Below are 27,548 nucleotides of genomic sequence, written 5' to 3'. Positions count from 1 at the left end.
GGTTAATGGCAGGAGTGAGAGAGAGCTAGTGCAAAAGTGAAGGAAAGAGGTGGACAGGAATGTGAACCCCGTGAGAGGAGCATGGGGTTGGTACTCAAGGGAACTGGCACTTGCTCCTGTTGAGTATGAGAACAGGAACAAAAACAATACTCCGGAGGACTGCACTGTAAGGCCAGAGATGGCAGTCAAAAGGGTGGAGGCTTAGCTGTGTCCTGTGGATCACACGAGATGGGTGGCGGGGACACAAGCAGATCGGTAGGTTGTCTGTGCCTGTTGGGTCTCACAGCATGGAGAGACATCAGTTTTAAATGGAAAAACAAGGGGCTGACATTTTTAGAAAAGATTCCTGGCATGTTTTAACCTTGTTTTTATGGATTTATTTATAGGAGTTTAACCTCCACAAATACTGTTTTTATTTATTTATTTATTTAATGGATTTGGAGCACTGCACTGTTTGGACACTGATTTGTTTTTGGAGTTTAATAGAAGCAATTTGGCACCTTCTTAACCCCTTGTTACTATGTGTGTGTCTTCATCTGCCCAGCTTATCTCAGTTATGGTATTGATAGTGCCTGGTTCAAGAGGCTCCCAAACAGAACTGGGGGCATGAAGCTGAACCTGAACCATCACAAATCAATAAACAATCAGAAGTCAAAATCCAAACCCTAAGCTGGTTGCCTTTCCTTCACGGTTTGGCCTATGATTCGAAGTATGAAGTGTACCTCCATCTTTTATAAAAGGTATGGCATTACATTCAATAATTATATACACACCAACAACAGTATGGTTAGGCCAATTAACGTACTGCAGAAAATGGTGACTCCAGTAAAAAAAAAAAAAACTTTTACAAAATGGTTCCATGACGAACTCACAACAAAGGATGATGATAACAAACAACAATAAAAGAAATAACAAAAATACATCCAAAAATTAACTTAGAATGATCTCAAACAAATTCCTGACAGGCCCTTATCCATATTGGACTTTAGGTCAGGTTAGGTTGGGGAGCATGCACTGGTATAGTGCGTTGCTGCACCCAATTCAATGAAAACAGCTTGGGTGAAAACATCCCGAAACAGCTTGGGATCCTGGTTAGCAACCCCCCATGGCAGACACATGGTCCAGTCTCACCCCCTGGAAATGACAATCTATCTGTTGCAGCCAGGTGTTACTGAACGTGGGCATCCCCTTGGCCTGGTTCAGCCTCTCAGGTCCTCAACAATGAGAATCCTGCATACTGGATCACTCTCGAGGGATCGTGCCACATGGCTGTAGTGCCGTTACTGTTGCTCCCTCACAATGCAGGCAATGTGCCTCATTCTGCACTTCATGAGCAACTGCTTGTTCAACACAAAGCCAGACCAGCAGTACCCAAGGATGTTCAGAAGAGACATTGTACCGAAGGAGTCTAGTCTTCATTTCAGGTCACTGGATAGCGTCCCTATCTCATGACCATATAGCATAATTGGAAGCACCAGGACTCTAAAGACTTGGACCTTCATCCTTTTGCACAGATATTGGGAACATCACACATTCACTTCCTGCGGCCTCATGACCCCCCCCCCCCATGCTCGCCCAATTCATCAACTGACTTCATAGGAAGAGTCGCCAGAGATATGAATGTCACTGCCGAGGTAAGTAAACCTCTCAACAAGGTCAACACTATCTCTGCGGACAGATACGCTGTGCCCAAGCGGTCATTAAAGGCCTGGATCTTTATCTAGGACACTTGCAAGCCCAGACACTCAGACTACTCGCTCTGTCTCTCGAGAGCTCTGACCAGAGCCTCCATTGAAGATCCTGGGATTGTTGGCAATGTGGAGATGAAGAAGATCACTTTAAGTCAAGATCAGTGAATCTTTCTTCACTAATAGATTCCCCACAGCTGCTGGACCCCACAACCCTGCCCAACACCCAGTCCATGCAAGCATTGTACAGAATAGGAGCAAGGTTCTGCCTCCACTTTGCATAGCATTCACAGTACCAAAGTACAGGCTGGCCATGATATCCAGCAACCTTGGGAGGATCCTGTGACGTCTCAGGATTTCCCACAGGGCAGCCCAATCAACTGAGTTAAACGCTTTATGAAAACTCACAAACGCTGCAAAGAAACTCTGCTGGTATTCACGTTTGCATTCCATGAGAACCCTCAGTGCCAGGATGTGGTCGATGGTAGACTTCTTAAGCATAAAACCAGACTGCTCCTATTGAAGATGACCCTATCAAGGACTTTACCCAGCACTGAGAGCAGTGCTATCCCTCAGTAGTTGCCACAATCCAGGCGATCACCCTTCCCTTTCCAGATAGGGACAACAAGTCCCGTTTTCCAGTCAGTTGGGATGATGCCCCTATCCCAAATGGAAGCAAGATTGCTTGCAATGCAAAAAGGGCAGCCTTACCCACTAGCCTGAAGAAGATCACCCCAGATACCACAGATCCTTGCACCCTTCCCTACCCTCAGTTGGTTCACCACATGTGCAATCTCAGTTAGACTGGGTGGTTCACAGGTAATTGAAGGGTCAGCCTCAAGAACCATGAACCCAGAGATGTCCAATGTCCTAGCAAGAGGATCAGCCTTCCACACCTGTTCAAAGTTTTTGCAGCATCATCCGTAAGGACCGTTCCATCACCTGCGCTGATTGCGACTCTCTGAGGAATAGATTCAGATATACTAGACCATAGATGGTGTGTCATTTGCTCACAGATTCCTCTATCTGCCCTCAGAGCCCTCGCAGCTGTCCTTCTCAGTTCCTGGTACAGACCAGAGTTGCCATTAAGCCTTGCGCTGCGACTTGATGATATCCAGGGTGCTCTACAAGATGAAACACCTCTTTCTGGGCATACAGGTATCACCAACACAACCCTCAGCAACCTTCAGTTCTTCTCACGCAAGGTCTCCCACATCAAATTAGGATCAAATCTGTAAGTTCCTCTTACAAACTTTGTGGAAACTTAATAGAAACTGCCTGATCTTGGAGTGTGGCCAGGTCCAGCCTCAATCTCCTAGTAGGTGGTAGCCTACAGGACCTAAGCTGGATCTTCAGAGTAGCAACAGCAAGTCTGTGGCCAAATTTCACAAACTGGACACTTCTGTAATTCCTGCAGTTTTGTAAGAGCCTCCAGCATCTGGCCATGAGGATGTGATTGATCTCCTTCACCTCACACCAGTACTGGAGTATCAAGTCCAAAGATGCGGCTCAGGGTGCTGGATCTTAATCTATCTCATATTATGCTTATTGAAAGGAGTGACATCGAACTCCATCAGAAGGAGTCGATCCGCAACAGCAACAGTTACTCCCTGAGTATAACAGCCATCAGAGTGACCATATCAATAAAAGGTGTACCCACCTACAGAGATCTGGCAGGTCCCAGGTCTGCGCACCTCAGAGAGTGCTGCCACTGAAATGTGGAGTTTACAAAACTCCTCCGACAGCAGAGGAAGGTGATCATAATGCCAGAGAGACAAGATGTTCCACGTGCCTACCTGGATGGGTCGCCTCAAATTGGGACCTGAGTGCTGCCATGCAGTATTGGATTTCATATTTAGTAATCTGAATTTAGTGTCATCTCCTTTAAAAATCAGTTCTTCAATTCCCAGAGTCTTTGCTTCTGTGTTAAGCCAGGGCATGTTTTTGTTGTACATTAGAGTGGATTATTGTGGGATGTATATATTCTCATAAAAAAAGAATCCAAGAAGTCACTCAGAAGTCAATGAGCCCATTAAGGTCACAGCAGCCATCTGTTGATGATGTTAAGATTTCCTGCTCTTAGCTTAGATGTGGTCTATCACATGTAGGAAGAACATATGGTTGGTATACCCTGAAAATTGTGCAATAACAATGATATGGTACTGTGTTGTCTTTAGATTTTTAGGTAAATAATCATTACACAAATGCCAAAGTTCAATATAAATTTGAACATGGAAACTCTTCCACTTTAGACAAACAACAAGAAACCAAAAAGGCCACAAAAATGGTGCATGTAATATGAATGACACTTATGGAAGGAATACATCAATGGAAGAGTAAAAAGTATGAATAAACAGAAAGCAAAACACCAAACCTGAAGCCTCTCTGGACCTGAGTATACAAGTTATGTGCCTTGTCTACCAGGCAGTGTGTTACATTCAGTATTTTCAATTTTTCTCTTATATGTAAACATAATGCTATTTCTAGAATTTGATGCAGATGGAATTCAAGTCCTATGATGGTGCGAGTTAGCTCCATGCTCCCACTCCTGTTTGGGACCCTCTTGAACCCACTACAGTCGATAACGTAACCGAGGATGAGCTGGGCAAATGAGGACACTCACATAGCAAGGGGTAGGTGTAACAGTGTGCAGTGCTTTTATGTAAAACAAAATCAAAGAAACAGTGTTCAAATAGTGCAGTGTTCTCTTCAAATATAAAGTAAATAAATAATCTGTTAAAATAGTGACAGTGTGTGAGTTTAAAATCCAGAATCAAAATGAGAATAAAACCAACACAGTCATTGGATCCATAATGTTCCATCAGAAGGGCACAGCAAAACACCATTTTTGTTTCCCCAGCTCACCTATTGCTTGTGCAGCCAGTGGAGACACCAGCACCTGTGGTCCTCATCACCCGACCCTCGTCTTAGCTGCCTCAAGTAGCATCAGCCGGACTGCACGATGTCAGTTGTCCTCCCATCATCCTTCTCACTCTGCTGGCTGGCCTTGGATCCCAAGGACTCAGCCACAATTGCACCCACTCCTCTACAAATATTCAGTGGGGACGATCTGCCCCTAGAGTGCAGATCCTTCGCTGGGCTAACAACTGCGCTGCCTCTCACACACCGTCTGGCTGGCTTGTCCTGCCTTTCCACCCAATGCTGTTCATATGGCTTTCTGTTTCTGCTCTCTCTGTCCCTTTTCTGTCTCCCTTTCTGTCCCTTGCAGCCTCCTTATATGCTGGCTGTCCTAACAGGGCACAGGTGTGAGACAGCGCTCCTTCTGCAGCAATAATGAGGTGCCTTACCGGCACTCACACTTGCCTAAGCATTTTCAATCAGACAGCGCAATCGCACACACCCACCCACTGACTGGATCCTGCATGTCATGGGTCACGATTATTTATTTAAAATCCACCCAAAGCCATGAACCATCTATCACAATTCAAAAAAAATTTTTTTGAGTCTTTTTTTAATGTCAGCAGTTTATTTATGCACGTTTTTTTCTTCTCATGGGCATCAAGATTTTTGTGGCCTTGTTGCCACAATGTTGTGTCCCATTATTAGGGGGCATGGCTTCAGAGGTTGGTAAAGGTTGAGTTTGAAGATAAAACTGAGGTTTTGCTTGACGTTCGTGTACTGATTTTGGGCTTTGACTGTTGACTATGAATTTTGGTTTCTATTTGGGCTTTGGTGAAAGATACGAAGGATTTTTGGTTTAGACTTTTTTTTTTTACTACATTTTATCTTCTTGTCCCATGACATTCCCACCTGCCTCCAGGTTCTTTCTAGGCAGGACAAAGAGTTGTTGCCAATTACTTGCCTCTATGATCCTGCAAAGTGTTTTTTCCTGATTTCTTGTGTCTGTTTTTCTATCCATACTGGCCTTTCTTCCTCCTGCTAGCTGAGCCTTTGTTCTTGACTCCAGAACCAATACTTGTTTAGCCATGAGGTGATTTTGAATCCAAAGAACAGACCTAATTTGCCCAGGGACACTAGGCTAGAAATCTCTTTCTGGTGACCCTTAGTGTTCTTACACTCCTGAGCTTTTAGTTACACTTTAAGGTCCATGTCCCCCAGGCAGACAGAAACATGTTAGTGACAACATACTGTAGTCCTTTAATCTATCTAGGAGCATTTACCTTCAAGTAGCCAAGAGAGTTCTGATCTGGTTCTGCTCTGGTCACACTTTCTTTTAGGAAAAGGGGCCAAACATCCTCTACATTCCTCTGTAGTGTCCTGAGGGATAATTTCATGCTCACAACCAGTCTCTCATTTTTTTGTACCTGAATAATGACTTTCAGAGCATGCAGCACACACATAAAAAGCAGGAATTGGTGTAATCAGTTTCTTTCTGTTTATCTGGAATTACAACACTGAAGGGTTGATTATCATATAATTTTCTGTTTTTCTGTATTTAGCAATACTAACAAATCTGCCTATTTTTTCCAATAAACTAAAGGACACAAAATGGTATTTTAAACTGTAATGAGTTTAATAGCTTTTTTTAAATGGAGGTAACTTCTAGGTACCACTTAAAGCAGAACACAGCTGATTCATCAGGTCTGTACATTAGAATAACAAAACACTTTTGTACAGCTTTAGAATATAAAAGCCTGTGAACACTGTGGAGTTTCAGAGTCTGTCTCATCACTGAATCTCCAACATGGGCAAAGTGAGATGGTCTTTAACATTCTCTTTCACCACAAATATGAAAAGAAAAACTTTGCTTAAATAAATAATCGCTATTTGTCTTTTTTTTTCAGATAATTTTCTATGAAGAAAGAAATTTTCAGGGTCGCTACTATGAATGTAGCAGCGACTGTGCTGATTTGCATTCCTACTTCAGCCATTGTAACTCCATCCGGGTGGTGAGTGGCTGCTGGGTGGTCTATGAGCGCCCCAACTACATGGGCTACCAGTACTTCCTGAGAAGAGGTGAGCATCCTGACTACCAGCGCTGGATGGGATTCAATGATTGCATCAGGTCCTGCCACTTGATCCCTCAGGTAAGTTTTACAAAATATTTTAAAAAATGCATTAAATTATTACTGCTGGAAGAGACAATAATGACAGAAAACGTAGACAGATTTCTATATTCCAATAAAATAATGTAGAAAATATTGGAATATATTATATTACAAAATACTATACCTTTCCTTGTATTTTTGTCTTCTTGGATTTCCATAAGCAGTGCTATGGGACAACAATTTGTATTCCATGTTTCCTTTATTGAAAAGGAGTGGGAATTTAACAGAAAATATCTGACCCTTTCAAAAATACATACACAGTGTCTAAGAGTGCAGGATAGATTACACAGAAAAAGATCCTATAAACTCCATAGTAACATTAATGAGTTCAACAGCTCAGCCACACAGCATGTCTGTCATATTTGCTACATAAACAAATATAGAACAATTTTGGTGCAGGAAAAAATAAAAAATAAAAACTTGAATTCTCAAATATTTTCCAGAATATAACTGATGATTAAGCTATACTCCCAATAAAGAAGCAAATCCTTTGGAGCCCTGATATATTTTTAATTTTCACCCTTAAGCACGCCTCGCAGTAAGAACACCTGGGTTCGCTTCCTGGGTCCTCCCAGTGTGGAGTTTTCATGTTCTCATAGGTTTCCTCTGGGTGCTCTGGTTTCCTCCCACAGTCCAAAGACATGCAGGTTAGGTGCATTGACGAGTCTAAATTGTCCCTAGTGTGTGCTTGGTGTGTGTGTTTGTGCCCTGCAGTGGGCTGGCACCCTGCCCGGGATTTGTTCCTGTCTTGCGCCCTGTGTTGGCTGGGCTTGGCTCCAGCAGAACCCCGTGACCCAGTATTAGGATGTAGCAGGTTGGGAAATGACTGACTGACTGACCCTTAAGCACCATACATTTGCTCAAACAATGTTGTAACATTTTGATCCTTTACAATTACAGTACTTCACTTGGCTCTAAATTCACTCTTTTACAGCAGGTATCACTGGGAAATTTGACTCTGCACAAATGAGGGAACAGATAATAGTCAATAGGATGACTGTGGAGGGAGGTCTTACTAAATGTTGCTTGTTGGTTGGAATTTGAACACAAAGTGTGGCTCTTGTTTTGTGATTCTGCTACTGTTTTGAATACCTGGAAACAAACCCGTTGACCATGCCTGGAAGAATAAATGCAGAAGTGTGAGGAGGGGTAGATCTCTTTTACAATTGACTGAGCTTTTTGTAGTCTTTGCTGTCTTGCAAATATGTCATGAATTTTGTTCATAAGATCTACTACGGCAATTATTGTCACCCTGCCACTATAGGGGCATTCATCCATGACTTTCTCCCCATCTTCAATTCATACAGCCTGTTCTTGATTATAGCATAAAATGGAGCAGATTCCCAAAATCCCATTTCCTACATTCTTATGAATTTCTGCAGAAGCTCATTGTTGTCTGTGTGATCAATATTCAGGGACATCAACCCTCGGTGTCCTTAGCGGATAGTTGGCATCATTAGACTGTGAATATATTATAGTGAGTATTAGACTATTATTTGATGACAAGTGGGTGTTCCCCCTGGTGTCTGAAGTGTGTGCCTATTTAGTAGCACAGATGGTACCCAATTGTGCATATACGACAGGGTTTAAGGGGTGTGCTCCTCTGGGTGTACAGAACATGCACATTTTTACTTTCAGATGACAGTTCACTGGGCAGTTTTCTACTGCATTAACCAACTCTGCATGTACCTCTGATTTTTTTAATTACTAACAATAATTAAATACAATTCTTCACTCTTTCTAAAATTAACAATTTCTTTCAACAGTACAGAGGATCATACCGCATGAGAATTTACGAGCGAGAAAACTTTGGAGGTCATATGATGGAGTTCATGGATGACTGTGAGTCTGTTCAGGACCGCTTCAGATATCCAGATATTCACTCCTGCCACATGGACGGCTACTGGATCATGTATGAGCAGCCCCACTACAGAGGACGCCAGTACTTCCTGAGGCCCGGCGAGTACAAGAGATACAGTGACTGGGGAGGCATGAATCCCAGGATTGGCTCCTTCAGGCGTATCATGGATTTCTGTTAAATCTGTAAACTCTTATATTGCTAAATAAAAGACATCAATGAATACAGTTTAGTGTGTTTTATATTTCAATAATATTTTGAGACAGAGAATTCAAAGCCCAAGGATCAATGTTTTGGGATTCTTAGAATTGTGAGTCCTTCCACAAGCTCAAAACTAGACCAAAAATGCCACTGCTGCACTCTTTTTTGCTGATTTATACGACAGAAGCTGCATCATTTCATGCCATGATATTTTCAAAGCACCCATAGGAAAAAGTAGTTTTCACTATGTGAAATTAACAGCCTCGACCCCCACAAAAAGGTTTGGGGTAGCCACCCATATATTGTCCCTGGCTGCAAAAGGGTTTTGAAAGAGCAAAAGAGCACTCATGTGCATTGTTTTGAGTCCGGAAGTGATGTAATTTGGCCAGAACTGGAAGTGATGTCAGTCTGGGCACCGGAACTGGGAGTGACGTCAGTCTGGACACCAGAATCGGAAGTGATGTCGGTCTGGGCACCGGAACAGGAAGTGGTGTTGAATCAGGCCGGTTTTCCCATAAATGGCCTGCAGAGATAACAGAGGTAGGTTTAGTGCATCCTGCCAGCCCCTGGCCTGGCGGGTAACTACCTCCACTTGGTCCACTCAGCTCCCTCCTAGTCGCACGTGCGTGATAACTATTAGAAGATCAAAAAAATGATTGTTCCCTTCTAAAAATAAAATTCTGATTTATGTCACCAATACGCCTAACTAGAATAATCCAAATAAACCTAAAGCATTCAAATCCTGTCAAATATCTCGCACAGGTGATGTGCACACCCAGGCCTATTCTGGCCATTTTATCAGAAGATGCGTAGCAAAGAAGTACAATGGGAAATGAAATCCAAGATGGTAACAGACTGGGAACAGCACAGCATAGCAAACATAAGAAGCAATATAGCAGCAGTCGGTTACAAAGGTAGGTCAGACAGGGCATAAATGCTTCATAGCATCTGATTCTCAAAGCGCATCCCATTCTTGTCATAAAAAAAAAAGAAAACTGCCAAGGATCTCCCTGGGGTAAGGCACGGGCATGTGGGTTAAGAAAAACCATATGCTCAGACTTTGTGGGTGTAGGTGCAGTTGAGAAGCTGTGCTGCCCTCAGGGTCTGGTGTGAGTGATGATCTGCTTATAAATAAGCTCAAATGTTTCACATTGGCATTCCATGTGGAGTATTTAGGAAGCGCCATGCCCACAGAAGTATAAAAGGGAAGGATCTCTGGAGTAAAGGAAGTAAAGAAAGAAACAAAATGACAAAAGGATGAGAGGCAAACTGAGAGGACAGGGAGACATGAAAGGAGGTCAGGCTAATCAGCTAGTGTGGAGGACAGGAGGCATGGTAAAGAAGAGTTGGCCCCCGCTGGGAGTGAGAGATAGACACTTTGGAAGTAGATTTATTCCTGTTGAGCTTCCAATATATATACGCCAGTGTGAGGATGGTGGTGGGACGATGGAGCCAAACTTGGGTGCCCTGGCCGAGACTGATGAAATTGGCTGGGGTGCAAACTGCATAAAAGGTTGACCGTGCATGCCAGTGTCTCAGCTTCCAACTGAGATTACCATAAGAGGTGAGCTGGAGCTGAGAGAAACAGTAGAGAACCACTGGGGCTAGAGAGAAAGAGAGAGAGAGTGGGACCCAGTTTCAACTTTCTAATGGATTTCTTTTTTTTAATCTATTATGGATTTATATGTTGCTTTCTATGGCCTTATTTATTGTTAATTATGGAACTGAACTTTATGAACTGTTTTTGATTGATAATAAAAGCACTATGCACCTTGCGCCTTCCCTTGCTGTGTGTGTGAATGCCCTCATTGCCTTTGAAAGTCCATGTTACATTATTGATGGTTTTGAGTTTAAACTGCCAGGGAATGTGGAGCCAATCTGGACTGTCATAATCTCAAGCTATACAGGTTGCACTATTACAATTTTAGTGATATAGGACATTATGAGTTGAACCCATCAGCCAGCATTGATATGTCAGAAAGTACAGTATAGAACTACATATCTGAATGCATATAATAGCATCACCAAAATTGTAACCATAGAATGATTATGGCATAGAAGAATCAGTGTAGGCCTGATGCAAAAAGCAGCTTTGAGAAAGCAATCTTGGGAGTTAAGCAGTTGCTGCAGATGTTGTGCAAGTTTTTGAGACGAGCTTACAGAATGGAGACATGATAACCAGCAATGGAATCCCATGTAATGGATTTCAGATTTATCATACTTCGTTGCTGTGGAAATCTTCCATGTTCCTATCAGAAATGCGTGATTGTTGACATCATGTTGTTTAACAGTATAAGGGAGCGCCGTCAGGCTTTATTTGCTATTCGAGATTGGTAGTGATTTGTGCAATTTATTTTCTTACTTTATTACTTTTCCATGTAACTCTTTCTCAAGGACTGTTCTTTTGGTTTTGACAAATAAGTTTTCTTGATCTTCCAGGATCAATCTTGCTTTGTTTTCCTGATTGTGATTATCACCTAGACCATTCATTAAAAAACTGCTGGTAGTCAGTACAGGAATAAAGCAGTTATATTAGAAATTCTCAATACCCTGAGAAAGTTACTTCTGGTCATCATATATCAGATTTTCTGAGGAATACATTTGATTGAGATGTGTTGAGTTCAAAATAAATGGCTGAAACCCCACTTCACAAACTCTTTTGATTATAGATTCATCATGTCTAAGATGGAAAATAAGAAGTTAAGTGGTCAAAAAGTGTGATGGTGCTCTAAGTGGAGTTTCCAATACGGACAGTCTGGGGTCTCTTTGTCAAGAGGTCCAGGATTCAGTTGCACAGGGAAATGTTGCAGCCTAGTAGACTTAACTTCCCTATGAGCTTCTGAGAGATTAAGGTATTGAAATGTTGAACTGTAGTCTATGAACAACATTCTAACATAAGTGTTTCTTTTGTCCAGATGGGACAGGGTCAGTGAAACAGTCCAGCCAATAGTCAAATTGAAGAGGGTCAACATTTGCCGACATTTCTCCAACGCGCCAAATGGCAGCCATCACTTTTTTTTCATAAAACTCACATGCCTTGTAAGTAAGAAAGCTCTAAGACACTCAATATTTACAGCAGGAGGCAGTGAAATGTCTGTGCTTTGCTCATTTAGCAGGAGTGTGTTTTAGTTGAGGGAAGGCAGACTGATCAGTGCATCACACACAAAGTTTGAATGGGAAAAGTAGAGGTATATTTGTAGCACTGCTGTGGTGCTTGCAGACTCCAATTGCTTAAGTGGGCCGGAATCAGCAGCACTCAAAGCTTCAAGGGGACCACCCATCCCCTCGATATCACATACTAATATACACATGCTCTGACCTCCAAGGAGGGGCAGTCCATCCCACCTTATAAAAGTAGTAATGAATTGGGAGGAGGAACAAGATGCTGACTAAACAAAGTAATCCCAGTAATTTGATTTCACTTCAACCACTGCTTGTGGCCAGAATAGAGTAGTGCCTTAGCTGTGAACTGGCACATCTATAAACTTAAGTGGCTGACTCAGCATTTGTTTTTGGTTCCGGTCAGTACAAAGTTCTGGACTAACAGCTTAAGCAAATCGAAAACCACTAAAAGAAACTAAGGGCTGTGCTCCCTGCAACCAATGATGTTCACAGAAGAGGTCCTGGTTTGGCTTTCAACACAAAGAGATCAAATTATTAAAAACAGGAGCTGGAGCAAACTGCGGGAGTCAACAAGAAACAACCGGAACTGAAAGGAGAAAAAGTGTACAAGTCACAATAGAGAGACAACATGCTTTGGAGCTGAATGAGAATGCCCCATGAGGGCATTCTCCAAGGCCATAACAATGGAGAAGTAGCAGTCAATGATGTAAATAGTTGCAGCTTATTTCTTTTCTTACTGTAACATTGTAACATTTATTTGCCAAATAAAATTATGTTCTGAAGTCAGGCATTTTTTATACTCTTTAAAAATACCTTGACTATACATGCAGCTTACAATAGGACTAATGGATACATGGGTCAATAGGTGAATAAAAAAGCTGTATTTAATACAAAAAACATTATTATTGAGTATTGATCCATGTCTTGAGATTGCACACATTTTGCAAAGCAGAATATCAGTGTTGTTTTGAAAACACAAAAATCAAAAAGCATGCCATTGTTATGAGATTCTGCCATTTTAAAAAGAGACCATGCACTTTGCTCCGCTGCTCCTCTTCTTCCACGGCATCTTTCAAAGCCAGGGGCATGCACTCATCTTGTAAAGTCAACCGCTGATATTGATACTGAATGTTGATGCCCTGATGTGATTTGCTGTCCGTCTTCTGTAGACAACTAGGTAATAATAACTGAAAAAGCCACACTTATGTATTTTCTTTTATTATACTGAAGCTTATTCGCTCAGGCTCAGAGGCAATCTATATGTCACTCAATCCCCAGGCTGTACTTGAGAATCAGGAGCACAACTTCAATTTTCCTACCAAATATACAAAGTGTACTACTAATCTGTCATGCAAGGTACGGCTAACAGAGCCTCCAAACAGGAGGATTACAGACTTAGCTAGTGCCGTGTTTTTGGTATGCACCTTTGCCCCCAAGCCCTCTGTGCTACTTATTCTTCCACCGCCGCTGCTCATGGAGCTCCATTTATGCCAGCTTCTTAAGGTAGCACAGAGATGTCATTCCTGCCTCACAGAGTCTGCTCGAGCTTCGCATGTTCTCCTTGTGTATTTCCAGACTGATTGTTATGTGGGTGTTTCACTACCTTGCCACTCAGTGTATCTGACTCTTTAAGCTGTGTAAAACAACAACACAGAATGTAATGGGTGAAAAGTAAGTGCTGTTTAGCAAAAAATAATCATATGATGTGAGCATGCATCTATATGTTATTACAAGCCATGGTAGGACATAACTGTTGAAAAAAACAGAATTGCAGAGGAACAATTAGGATAATAAGCAGAATATGGCTTGGCGCTGAGGGCTTGTCGGATTGTTATAATTCCACTCATGATGGAGGCTATGAAGCGTAAAATGAAGCGTATTCTTACCTCAAGGGAAAATAGATCAACAAATCTGTAATAAAATAACTATTTCTAATTTCCTTTCTTTATGACAAGGATGCCTCATAAACATGAAGGGGAATTCTCTTAAATCAGAACATTTGCTACTTCAAAGTGGACATACTTGCTGAGTTTTAAGATTTTTGTTTTCAAATGTATACCCCTTCATTATATCTACCATTTTAAAGCACAAGAACAGGCTGCTTATTTATTAGAAGTCATAAAAAATTCTTCACTTTAAAACAAAATTTCATGTGGTAAATTGATATATACCATGACTTTGATAAGTCAACAAAATGGTGAAAGTTTTCATTTTTTTCTTGAAATCAAATGTGTCATCTGGTTAATTTTATCCATAACCATATATTTAATGTTACATGCTTGTTTCTATTGAAACTTTTTGCATAACTGCTAGAACAGCTATAGACACACGTCTGTGGAAGACCCTCAAGTCTCCTCCGAGTTATGTGATTCCACCCTGGGACAAAAGGGGGCGCTGTCACCAATCATGTCCCCTCCTATTCCTTCCACAGCATTGAGAAGACAGCCAGTGAGGGCACCTGACTCAGCCCCTTGCAATCTCTTGCCTATAAGTCGTGAACAGAGCACAACACAGGACGGAGCTCTGGCAAAAGAAGAACGAGACAGATACGAAACCTAATTCTGGCAACAATTTTTTTTTTTTTTTTACTGCCTCCCCACAAATGGGTGCTTGTATTTGCATTATTTTTTGTTGAAAAGTAAATGGGGACGACTGGCACTCCAACATTTATTGTATGGGACTTGTGATTCCTCACTTGATCAGAACGGTTTACAAGTGGCTGCACTATTAGCAGACTGCCTAATTTTTGAACTGTAAAATTAACCAAAGGTCATATAATAGTAAGTTAACTTCTAGCTGGAATTTAAAGAAATTGCGATTTTTCAACTTTTTAATTCCATCATTGTAATTTTAACCATCACTATCCAAACAAAAAGACAGAAATAGAAATAAATCTCTTTGACCTCTGTGGTTAGCAGTGCTGCCTAATGTGTCCAGGGTTCAATTCCTTGTCTGTGTACGATTTTTGGTCTGGGTACTCTGCTTTTCCTACATTAACCAAAAGACACATGCGTTAGATTCCCTGCACCTCCTGGAAGGCTCCATGGGAGTGTGGGTGTATGCATAATCGGGCCCTGTGTACTGTATTGTTAACAGCATTCCAGGTACAGTACAAATGAAATGGAGCATAAGCAGGTTAAGTGACCCATCACAAAGACTTTTTAAATGGAGTACTCACTAGATACATTTTAAAGCAGCACACAGCTGATTCATCAGGTCTATACATTAGAATAACAAAACACTTTTGTTCAGCTTTAAAGTATAAAAGCCTCAGCAGCCCATACATTTTCAAAGTCCGTCTCATTAGTAAAACTCTAACATGGGGAAGGTGAGATTTTTTTTTTTATTATTTTTACCCAAGTTGTTGTAAATGGGATTGCTTAAAGTGAGTTCTTTTCTTACAGATCATTTTCTACGAAGACAGGAATTTCCAGGGTCGCTACTATGAATGTAGCAGCGACTGCACTGACCTGCACTCCTACTTCAGTCGCTGTAATTCCATCCGGGTGGACAGTGGCTGCTGGATGGTCTATGAGCGCCCCAACTACATGGGCTACCAGTACTTCCTGAGAAGGGGCGAGTATCCTGACTACCAGCGCTGGATGGGCTACAATGATTGCATCAGGTCTTGTCGCATGATCCCACATGTAAGTTTCTCAAATATTAAAAATAATCATTTTTTGAGTGTTTGAATTTCCAACATAGCATGTAATGGAATAGGTTTTGTGACTCAGTATCAAACAGATTTACATTGCTAATTGTAGCATTTCTTGATTATTACACAGTATACTCAAAGCTCATAACTTTACTTCAGTTACAGTGAAGATGAAATATCAGTTTTATTGGATGGGTTATTTAGGTGAGACGGTGAAGTGGCATGCTCATACTGACTCAGCACTGCTGTCTAAATCCTCAACTGTGCGGTTTTCAATACAATGCCTCAGCCCGTATTGACAGGTACAGATATACACACTAAACTTTCCCTTAAAATGTATACTCAACAGAAAGGCACATATTGGTAAGGAAAAATAACTTTTCAACATAAGTATTTGTTCGTTAATAACATTAAGTTTATCTGTTATAGTTATATAGTCTGGACTGCTAGGGCGTGTTGTGGCACACCAAACCCCCAGGCAACACAGCACAGACACAGTTCCAGGTGGACAAATACAAATACCTTATACAGGTTTCTTTTTTCGTTCCACCAACAACTCAGGCAATACAATTCTTCTCTTCTTCACACCTCCCAGTTGAACATCGTCCAACTACTCTCCTGAGTCTGACACAGGTGAAGCGGAGCAGTTTCCTTTATACCGGACCCAGTAGCACTTCTGTTTGCTATAACACTGCATCTATCCGGTCAGGCAGAACCTCCCCATTACAAAAGAGCCTACCTCCAGTAGCTCCTACTATCCTAGTATGCCAACAGAGCTGCCAGCCAAAATTACATCTGTGGGTATCCGCACATGTCAGAGGGTTGTCGCCACACAGTATATTGGGGAAACACATAGCCCTGTGAAGCTGTCTCCCCGTCCATCCATTATAACAGCCTCTCTACCAGTAAAGGTTCCACTAACCAATCTTGTTGGCATGCCTGTCCACCCGCATCCTTTCATTTAAAAGGCATCCTGGTCATCCATCCTGGCTGCAGTGCCAGCCAACTCACGTTGTCTATTACATAGTTACAGAAGAGCTTTTATTATTAAAAAAATTAAAAAATAAGAATGTGCTGTTAATACACCTCTGATATAAAAATAAAAGAAAAAAAATTCAACAATCATAGTAATCATGTTGTCAAGTTCAGATATAAATATGAATGCTTATAGTGTGTCACTATTGTTGGTTAAGATAAAACACCTAAAATATTCCAATAATGCACCCATAAGAAAGCTGTGGTTAAACAATATCCTTGACATTTTCTAAAATACTGCTATCTCTTTTATAACAGCACAGAGGATCATACCGCATGAGGATTTATGAGCGGGAGAACTTTGGTGGTCAGATGATGGAGTTCATGGATGACTGTGAGTCTGTCCAGGACCGCTTCAGATATCCAGATATTCACTCCTGCCACGTGGATGGCTACTGGATCATGTATGAGCAGCCCCACTTCAGAGGACGGCAGTACTTCCTGAGGCCCGGAGAGTACAAGAGATACAGTGACTGGGGAGGCATGAACCCTAGGATTGGCTCCTTCAGGCGCATCACAGATTTCTGTTAAACCTGCTATTCAGAATTTTGAAATAAAGTAATTTCACTACCTTATATTACAGGATTTGTGTTTCTTTTTATAATATCATAAGGCTGAGTCACATAGGTGATGACAGTTCTTGAGTTTTTTGCTCATTTATTTATGCCTTGCCCATCCATGGTTGGCTTCTGCCTTGTGCCTGAAGTTCTTATGATAGGCTCTGATCTCTCATAATCCCAAATTGAATTAAGTTGGTTTTTCAGATGGTTGGATGGCTAAATAATTCTCACCAGCTTTCTACATAAAAATCACAAAAAATAACATCCTTAAACATTCCTTAAAAGCTCTTGTGAAAAAATTACATGAGCTGATTTTTTTATTAACTTGGTACAAATTTGTACAATATCTACAATATTGGCATTTTATTAACACTATCAATGAATTACCTAAATAAAGCTATAAGTAATTCCTAATGAATGTAAGAAATAGCATAATTACATTTATGTGATTAGCAGATGCTTTTACACAGAAGTGACATACAAAAGTGGTCAACATAATTGATTAAACATCAGTCTGAGGACTCTTTGAGAACAACAACAACAGCATTTATTTATAAAGCACATTTTCATACACATAATGTAGCTCAAAGTGCTTTACATGATGAAGAAAAAAGAGAGAAAAAAGACAAATGCTACAGAGCAAACCATGCTGGTCAAAGTTATATAAATGGTGTCCATCTGTGTACTGTCACAAGAATGGACAAGAGAGACAAAAAAGGTTTGGGGCAGCCATCCGTGTATTATGCCCTGGCTGCAAAAGTGTTAAATTTTGTTGAGTTGTGTCTGATTCAAAGTCCAAAATAGAACTCAAGACATGAGGCAAAGATGGTGGTTTTAAAGGTCTGGCCCGGAAGTGATGTCATCATGACAGGAAATGACGTCCTCATTGGTGCCAGAACCGAAAATGACGTCATCATGGGCACTGGAACCCCGTGGGAATGGTTTGCAGAGGACTGAGAGAAAAAGTCTGTTCACCTCGCCACCCCCTGGTTAGGCATGGAATTGTCACTATTCGGACCCTTTAGCTGCCTCCCATGCGCAAGTGTGTCACAGTACATAATGTGGACTTTACAGAGTGCACGCCCCTTGTTGTCCAGAGCGTGCCCCCCTTAACTTTTATAAATGATGTCTCTAATGGATTGACCATCTCAGGCTGTAATTACCAATCTGAATTTTCTGGTGTAGGCTCTCACTGCCACCCCCAACAAGATGCCAGCCTGGGTGGCTACCCATGTCATCCATACCTAAATCTGCCACTGAGAAGAATGTTACAAAATTGATCATTTCAAGTAAAGAAGTCACAACAAAACACAAATGGCTTATAATTCTTAGATAATAAAAGCCTAACAACTAATATCAAACAGAAATTCACCAAGAGAGTCTTCTGACTGGAGATTGGCAGCTTGTTCCACCAGCTAGGAGCTACACATAAGAACACTCTGGACTGAGATTTAATAACACACAGAGGTGGTATCATCAGATGCCATTTGTCAGCAGATTTGAGGGGTTGCAAAAGAGCATATGACCTCAGAAGTGTTTCCATATGTATAGGTGATGAGCCATTGACTACTCTGTAGGCAAGCACTAAGGGTTACGGATATGATTGACTGAAGCTTAATACTATCACATAATCAAAAAGTTCAAAATATTGTAGCTAAGATTAGGCAATGATATGTTAGAAACAACTTTAAAGCTTATGTGAAAGGATTCAACAAACACAGGAAAATGTTTGGGGGCAGCTGCCCATATACTTGAAATAGGCTGCCAACAATGAAAGTTTGGTTCAAATGAAACAGGTCTCAAAAGACTTCAGTCCAACAACAGAACAAACAGACAGGCAAACATGAACGTTTTAAAGTCGACCAGGGGAAGTGATATCATCGGAGCCCGGAACCGGAAGTGTCATCGTCGGGCCTGGAACCAAAAATCAGATAATCGGGTCCAGATGAAATTGCTTCTGGTGGGTCTACCAATGAAAAAGTGGAAGGATCAGTGTACTCTGCCACCCCCTGGTCTGTCATGGAATTATCCCGTTTTCAGCCTTTCAGTTGCCTCGCATGCACACGTGTGTGACACATACAAAGAAGGTCTCTTCATCCAAGGTACTCTTTGCCACCTCCATGCACACGTATTAGACACAGATAGATGGAAATCCACCACAAAAACTCTTTAGCAGTCATTTCATTCTGACTAACACATTCTAATTCATTGTCTCTTTATCATAAAAGAACAGCAATGCCCTCTTTTATGTGATTCAAACAACCTACATTTAGATTACAGTATACCCAAATTAAAAAAAAAAAACAGAAATAAAATCTTATTTTCTTATTGACTTGTACCTGTGTAACTTTCAGGATGATCAAACATCTCTTTAACGTACAGTATAAAGAGTGTCAGAGAAGACACAGATTGGCTGGAATCCCAGCTAGATTGGAGGGTTTCTTACCCAGTTGGGAAGTCATGATAAAGGAAAGAGATTGGTGCATTGGGTTTCTTGGTTTCCTGGTCTGGAATGCCATTATAAGGGAAGGACAGAGGGAGACTGCCTTCCAGAGCTATGGGCTCAACAGTACATTGCGTGGCAGTATCCCACAGAAATGGCTCCCGGTTGTACGAGAGTTGTAGTTTTGCTGGGCAGCCCATTTGGGGTCCTTGAGTGCTGCTGCTGTGGGCAGGCTCCCCTGTTATAAAGAGGTTCTGCATCGGAAGTACGCCCATGTTCGGGTTGAAAAGTAGCTGCTCTGCCTCACGTGGAGGGTTAGAGTTGAAGGAGGTGGACGAGGCTTGCTTGAAAGAGAGTGGAAGTGGAAGGAGAAAGGAAAAGAATTGTGACTGTGATTTACCAGGTGATAAAAGATAAAAGGTATTTTGTTTAATAAAAGTATCTTTGTTTAACCCCGTGAATATGTGGTTTGATTGTGTTTGGGTCATAAGAGCTTCTTCACTTACTTTACCAAGAAAGCATTTCTTGACTTGTATGTGAATCCAGCAGTGCTTAGTGCCTTCTGTTAATCTGAGAAGTAGCTGATTGATTTTTAAACAAAACAAAACCTTTTTTTCCATCCATCCATCCATCCGTCCATCATCCAACCCACTATATCCTAACACAGGGTCATGGGGGTCTGCTGGAGCCAATTCCAGTCAACACAGGGTGCAAGGCAAGAACAATTCCCGGGTAGGGCGCCAGCCCACCACAGGGCACACACACACATACACACCAAGCGCACACTAGGGACAATTTAGAATCGCCAATGCACCTAACATGCATGTCTTTGGACTGAGGGAGGAAACCAGAGCACCCAGAGGAAACCCATGCAGACACGGGGAGAACATGAAAACTCCATGCAGGGAGGACCCGGGAAGTGAACCCAGGTCTCCTTACTGTGAGGCAGCAATGCTATCACTGCGTCACCGTGCCGCCCCACCTTTTTTTTCTGTTTAAATTTTTTTTTTGATGCAGAATATGAACAATATTTTTTATTGTGAGGCAGGGGGGAGTTTCTAGACTAAATGGGCCCCCTTGTCATATTTACACTAAGCTAGCTACAAAAATATACAGTTAGGTCCATAAATATTTGGACAGAGACAACTTTTTCTAATTTTGGTTCTGTACATTACCACAATGAATTTTAAATGAAACAACTCAGATGCAGTTGAAGTGCAGACTTTCAGCTTTAATTCAGTGGGGTGAACAAAACGATTGCATAAAAATGTGAGGCAACTAAAGCATTTTTTTAACACAATCCCTTCATTTCAGGGGCTCAAAACTAATTGGACAATTGACTCAAAGGCTATTTCATGGGCAGGTGTGCGCAAGTCCGTTGTTATGTCATTATCAATTAAGCAGATAAAAGGCCTGGGGCTGATTTGAGGTGTGGTGCTTGCATGTGGAAGATTTTGCTGTGAACAGACAACATGCGGTCAAAGGAGCTCTCCATGCAGGTAAAAGAAGCCATCCGTAAGCTGCGAAAACAGAAAAAACCCATCCGAGAAATTGCTACAATATTAGGAGTGGCAAATCTACAGTTTGGTACATCTTGAGAAAGAAAGCAAGCACTGGTGAACTCAGCAACGCAAAAAGACCTGGACGTTCATGGAAGACAACAGTGGTGGATGATCGCAGAATCATTTCCATGGTGAACAGCCAACCAAGTGAACAACACTCTCCATGGGGTAGGCGTATTGATATCCAAGTCTACCATAAAGAGAAGACTGGCATGAAAGTAAATACAGAGGGTGCACTGCAAGGTGCAAGCCACTCATAAGCCTCAAGAATAGAAAGGCTAGATTGGACTTTGCTAAAGAACATCTAAAAAAGCAAGCACAGTTCTGGAAAAACATTCTTTGGACAGATGAAACCAAGATCAACCTCTACCAGAATAATGGCAAGAAAAAAGTATGGAGAAGGCGTGGATCATCTCATTATCCAAAGCATACCACATCATCTGTAAAACACGGTGGAGGCAGTGTGATGGCTTGGGCGTGCATGGCTGCCAGTGGCACTGGGACACTAGTTTTTATTGATGATGTGACACAGGACAGAAGCAGCCGAATGAATTCTGACGTGTTCAGAGACATTCTGTCTACTCAAATCCAGCTAAATGCAGTCAAATTGATTGGGCGACGTTTCATGATACAGATGGACAATGACCCAAAACAAACAGCCAAAGCAACCCAGGAGTTTATTAAAGCAAAGAAGTGGAAAATACTTGAATGGCCAAATCAGTCACCTGATCTTAACCCAATTGAGCATGCATTTCACTTGTTGAACACTAAACTTCAGACAGAAAGGCCCACAAAGAAACAGCAACTGAAAGTCGCTGCAGTAAAGGCCTGGCAGAGCATTAAAAAGGAGGGAACCCAGCATCTGGTGATGTCCATGAGTTCAAGACTTCAGGCTGTCATTGCCAGCAAAGGGTTTTCAACCAAGTACAGTATTAGAAATGAACACTTTATTTCCAGTTATTTAATTTGTCCAATTACTTTTCAGCCCCTGAAATTAAAGGATTGTGTTAAAAAAATGCTTTAGTTGCCTCACGTTTTTATACAATCGTTTTGTTCACCCCACTGAATTAAAGCTGAAAGTCTGCACTTCAACTACATCTGAGTTGTTTCATTTAAAATTCATTGTGGTAATGTACAGAACCAAAATTAGAAAAAAGTTGTCTCTGTCCAAATATTTATGGACCTAACTGTACATTTATTTTTAAAAGCAGAACTTAATATTTAGAGTATTTATAGGCTAAACAAAACAGTGAGAAACTGATGTGTTGTACTGAGTGATGTTACAAATGACTCAGTTTCTGTAAATATTTGAACTGAGTGCAGGGGAGCTCTTTATAGGCAGGACTGAAAGATGGTGGTTTGTGAGTGCTTCTTACTCTGAGTGCCCTGAATGTTTGAATGATGGCAGCAGTGTGCAACCTTTAATTCAAAAGGGTTTGAAAAAGAGGGCAGAGTCTTTTGATTAGGAAATGAAAATATTGCAGTGTTGCTGTATTTAGATGTTCAGTTGACAAGCCTGTTACTGGGATGATCCTGTGGCAATGCTACTGAGCGGACTTCAATTCCCAGCATTCAGCGGGAGTGTACAAGGACACATGGGAGATTGGTGCTTGCTTTAAAAGAAGTTGGCATTCATCTTCAGGCTTTAGTGGGAAATGAAACAGTCCAGGCATAGCTGCAGCAGTCTTTGATGGATAATTTCAGTTACATACGCTATGAAATGCAATTTTGCTGTGCAATGCTGATGTGGTTTTGTTTGCAGATTGCATACCACGCAAACTCAACACCCAAGATATACTGCACATATCTTAATTGATAAAATTCTCAGCATCTCATTTATTGTGCATTCCATAATATCACAATAAGATTTCAGTGTTCAACTGCCGATTACCATGGGACTGACCATAAGCCTATTAATAGAGATGTGCAGAGTTAGAAATAACAGTTAAGAAATCTGAACAAAAATAAGTAGGTAAAAGCCTGGAGTTTCAAAATGTTTCATTATTATTATATTAACACCACAGCAGTTTCCCCCCAAAACTGGCAGCAAATTGACCAAGCACAGCCTCCAAAAAACGTTTATTCAAATACTTTCTGTCTTAAGAGGAGAGCCTGACTGTTTTAAAACAAAAGTTTTTTCTTCGAGCTGGAGGTCCCACCTCCACTACTGCATGCATGAATTTCACTCTACACTTGTGGTGGTAGCAAAATCCCAACAATGTGAAAGAAAAATGAAAAAAGCATTATTTCGAACAATTTGCTTAGTAACTCATAATCAAGCTTTCTGTGGCTCAAGATCAAGCAATTGTTTGAAATGATGAAGAGTCATTTGAAGTCACTTTATGGGTCATACATCCTTTGTTCTACCTGTTATCATGTTATTGGGGTCTCCAGAGGAGGAGTTCAAGTATTTTTTGTCATTACGCAGTTTAGTGAGGTTCAGAAAGCAGGGCTGTCTCAACACATGGGCACGCTGGGCAGTTGCCCGGGGACCCCATGCTAATCTATGTATGTTTTGACTTGCTGAGTGGTTGTGTAGGTGGTTGTTAAGATGCCCCTGTCAGAAAGTGGAGAAATTAGAATAAGTAATGAACTAAACTCAATACAATAGTACAGGTTTGGCCAAATTCTCCATGATAATTTAAGCTTTTGAATTGTGACGGTTTCTGAAGTTCCCATACTAAGACTTGAACGAAACTGATTTTCAGTTTCCTGTGTGGGACTGGAGAACAACTAAAACTGCTCTATTATTTAGATATTATGTTTTAAAATATTATTAGATTTTAAATCATAGTAGTTCTGTAGCAGATAAAAGTAAGTGTGAGCCTTGGAATTCATGTAATTATAAATAAATATTAAGTATGCAGAGACATATATTTTAATGCTATATTTCATGTGTTGAAATTGATTAAGTATTACACCATCTTGGAAGGTACAGTACAGCAATGGAACAAAATGTTAATAAGAAAGAGGAGGTTCAGAAGAATTCCTTGCAGTTTTTTCTCATACAAACTGAATGAAATTTGTAAAATATGAGAGATCATCTTGAAGACAGAGAGGAAGGTGTGAATCTGTGTTGTTGTTGCTGAACTGGTGTAAGAATATTATTTCTCCCCAAGTGGAGCCACTTTGCATACTGCCCAATAACTGATGGCAGCTAATTCGACGATTGTTTGGAATGCGCATCATTTCACTCAACGGTGACATTCCATTGCCTCTGTGATCCTCAGATCTCACTATTTGTGATTTTTTTCTGTGGGGACATCTTAAAAGCCAAGTGTACTGCACACGTCCTGCAACCATTGCTGAATGAAAAAGGAGGACTGAAGAGAAAATCGCTAGCATTCCTCTTGACATGTTATGTCAAACAATGCAGAACCTCCACAACAGGCTGTCAGAATGTGTATGGAGAAATGGACAACATCTTCATGATGTTTTCTTCAAAGCATAAAATGAATATTGAATGAACATTGATTACCATCATTAATTGTATATCCTGTATAATACATTTCATCAAAGTTTTTGTAATATGTTTATTCATGCATTGAATGTCAATTGAAAATTTCCCGTTTCCCTGTGCCACCCTATATTAATCAGTTCATGTGTGTTATTTGATGATTTTATTATAATTCCAGCTATTATATAACCATCTCAAATGATACAGCATGTTAATGGTTTTCACTAAAACCATTTTAAATGGAAATGCAGGAGCATTTAACAGATGAACAAGCAACACTTTGGCAGAAACAAAAAGAAAAATCATGTTCATATTATGAAGTACCTCTCTTGATAAATTGCTAAGTCTGATTTCACTAAACCAGCAAGTAAACTTTGTTTTAAACACTATCCCAGTGGCTTTACATGTACATTATAGGACAATAGTTAAAGGGTTTGTTTAACATGAGTGACATGTTTGCTTGCTCAGGGTCACGCAGCAACTCAATACAATGACTTCACAAATGGAAGCACCCACTAGGTATATTTTCAGTCAGTGCACAGCTGATTCATCAGGTCTGTACATTAGAATAACAAAACCAATAGCTGACCATTAGACTATATAAACCTCAGCAGCCGACTGACTCTCAGGATTTGTCTCAGCACTGAAACTCCACAATGGGCAAGGTGTGGTATTGATTAATGATCAGTCTTATTTGAAGTATAATTATCAAAGAAAAACTTTCTGCTTATTATTTTGTTCTTATCTTGCAGATCATTTTCTATGAAGACAGAAATTTCCAGGGTCGCTACTACGAATGTAGCAGTGACTGCAGTGACCTGCACTCCTACTTCAGCCGCTGTAACTCCATCCGGGTGGACAGCGGCTGCTGGATGGTCTACGAGTGCCCCAACTACATGGGCTACCAGTACTTCCTGAGAAGAGGCGAGTACCCTGATTACCAGCGCTGGATGGGCTACAGCGACAGCATCAGGTCCTGCCGTATGGTTCCTCAAGTAAGCCTGGAAAAATATTTTTAAAAGTATTAAAAGTAGTGGACTGATTTATGGTGTTATCCGGTCTTTGTGCTAGGATTCTGTGTTGACATTTTAATTGCCATGTGTTTCAAGTGCATTTCCCATGAGTGTCACAGATTTTTACATTTTTGAATGTCTCTTTCACTAACACCACTCATTTGTGTTGGTCAAAATGTCAAAAGGAGACTTCTCCTGCCCAGGAACTGGAGGAAGTATATTACTTGGTGTATGTTGCAATACCTTGCAGAAAAGTACAGCTCTTCTATCACCAAAAAGGGATTTCTCCCTACAGAGAAACTTCAGTGTGTATAACTGCAAGGTCCAACCTAATTTTTATAGTAAGGTTATACTAGCATGTCTGCCAAAGGGTAGACATGTATGGATTAGTGACACAAAATAACATGGTGTAACTAAATATAATGTAACATAATCAAAGCTGCTTAATCCAGCTCAGGACTAGGAGGATTTGGAGTCTAATGAGGCAGACACCGGGTGCAGTGCAGTCAATCACTGAGCCCACACACTCATAATGGGCCAACTTCAGAGAGGTAGGAAATCGTTTGGATATATGGGAGGAAAACCAGAGCACCTGGAGAAAAACTCCTGCAGGCACACAGAGGATATTCTAACTCCACTCAGACAATGACTGGTCCTGGACACAATATCAGGACACAAGACCCTTAAGGCAACAGTGCTAACAAATGTCCCACCATGCTAACTTAGTGACAGTAATATGTACAAAAAATAGAAGTACTACATTTTTATACTAATGCTTATTCATTGAATCCTATCTTTTTCAATTAACAGCACAGAGGGTCATACCATATGAAGATATATGAGAGAGAAAACTTCGGAGGACAGATGATGGAGTTCATGGATGACTGTGAGTCTGTCCAGGATCGCTTCAGATATCCAGATATTCATTCCTGCCATACAGATGGCTACTGGATCATGTACGAGCAGCCCCACTACCGTGGACGGCAGTACTTCTTGAGGCCTGGTGAATACAGGAGATACTCTGACTGGGGTGGCATGAACCCCAGGATTGGCTCCTTCAGGCGCATCACAGATTTTTGTTAAACCTGATATTCATAATTTTAAAATAAAGTAATTTCACTATCTTATATTAAACTGAGGACTTGTGTTTCATTGATATCTGCTGAATCTTTGATTATTAATATCAAGGGATTTCTCGTTTTGAATATAAAATGATTTAAATAAGTAAAAAGCTTCTTGGAGACAATGACAGCAACGTTCAGTTTTTTGTTTATTTTTGTGTAGCATTCTTTACTGAGGGCGGCACGGTGGCGCAGTGGTAGCGCTGCTGCCTCGCAGTTAGGAGACCCGGGTTCGCTTCCCGGGTCCACCCTGCGTGGAGTTTGCATGTTCTCCCCGTGTCTGCGTGGGTTTCCTCCGGGCGCTCCGGTTTCCTCCCACGGTCCAAAGACATGCAGGTTAGGTGGATTGGTGATTCTAAATTGGCCCTAGTGTGTGCTTGGTGTGTGGGTGTGTTTGTGTGTGTCCTGCGGTGGGTTGGCACCCTGCCCGGGATTGGTTCCCTGCCTTGTGCCCTGTGTTGGCTGGGATTGGCTCCAGCAGACCCCCGTGACCCTGTGTTCGGATTCAGCGGGTTGGAAAATGGATGGATGGATGGATGGATGGATGGATTCTTTACTGAGTTCTGGCTCACAGTACTGTAATAAGTTCACAGATAAATTCAATTACGAAGTTTAAAAATGATTATTATGGATGTTGGAAGGTACTACAGGTCCACAAGTTGAAAATGTTGGGGTGCCAACCTGGTCATCCCCCTTTAATTGTAATAATCATCCAAATAAAACGTGCATTCAATGATATTAAACAAACAAAAATCAGGGTCTGAGCATGAGGAGCCTTTGTTGGCTGGTAAAGCCTGTGAGA

General features: G+C 41.1%; 3 protein-coding genes across 3 annotated transcripts in view; all 3 read left to right on the top strand.

Annotated features, from left to right (window-relative positions):
• The window catches only part of LOC114656110 (gamma-crystallin M2-like), a 123,142-nt gene that overhangs the window by 78,219 nt on the left and 17,375 nt on the right, over window positions 1–27,548 (top strand). The gene's annotated exons all lie outside the window — the stretch shown is intronic.
• LOC114656760 (gamma-crystallin M2-like) lies at window positions 6,354–17,159 on the top strand. The gene is made up of 3 exons (XM_051931403.1): window positions 6,354–6,363; window positions 15,305–15,547; window positions 16,849–17,159. Exons 1-3 carry the CDS (start codon window positions 6,355–6,357, stop codon window positions 17,119–17,121), a joined length of 525 nt encoding a protein of 174 aa, XP_051787363.1. The 5' UTR covers window position 6,354; the 3' UTR covers window positions 17,122–17,159.
• Window positions 25,223–26,739, top strand: LOC114656759 (gamma-crystallin M2-like). Its single transcript, XM_028808372.2, has 3 exons — window positions 25,223–25,277; window positions 25,365–25,607; window positions 26,436–26,739. The coding sequence occupies exons 1-3, from the start codon at window positions 25,269–25,271 to the stop codon at window positions 26,706–26,708; spliced, it is 525 nt and encodes a 174-aa protein (XP_028664205.2). The 5' UTR covers window positions 25,223–25,268; the 3' UTR covers window positions 26,709–26,739.

Source organism: Erpetoichthys calabaricus, chromosome 8, assembly GCF_900747795.2.
Source record: "Erpetoichthys calabaricus chromosome 8, fErpCal1.3, whole genome shotgun sequence".
Taxonomy (NCBI): domain Eukaryota; kingdom Metazoa; phylum Chordata; class Cladistia; order Polypteriformes; family Polypteridae; genus Erpetoichthys; species Erpetoichthys calabaricus.
This window is presented reverse-complemented; position numbering and strand designations above follow the sequence as displayed.

Excerpts from the sequence above, each read along its gene's own strand:
- LOC114656760 (XM_051931403.1), top strand. Across the intron at positions 15,548-16,848 it reads CTTGTCGCATGATCCCACAT|CACAGAGGATCATACCGCAT; the intron begins GTAAGTTTCTCA and ends CTTTTATAACAG.
- LOC114656759 (XM_028808372.2), top strand. Across the intron at positions 25,608-26,435 it reads CCTGCCGTATGGTTCCTCAA|CACAGAGGGTCATACCATAT; the intron begins GTAAGCCTGGAA and ends TTCAATTAACAG.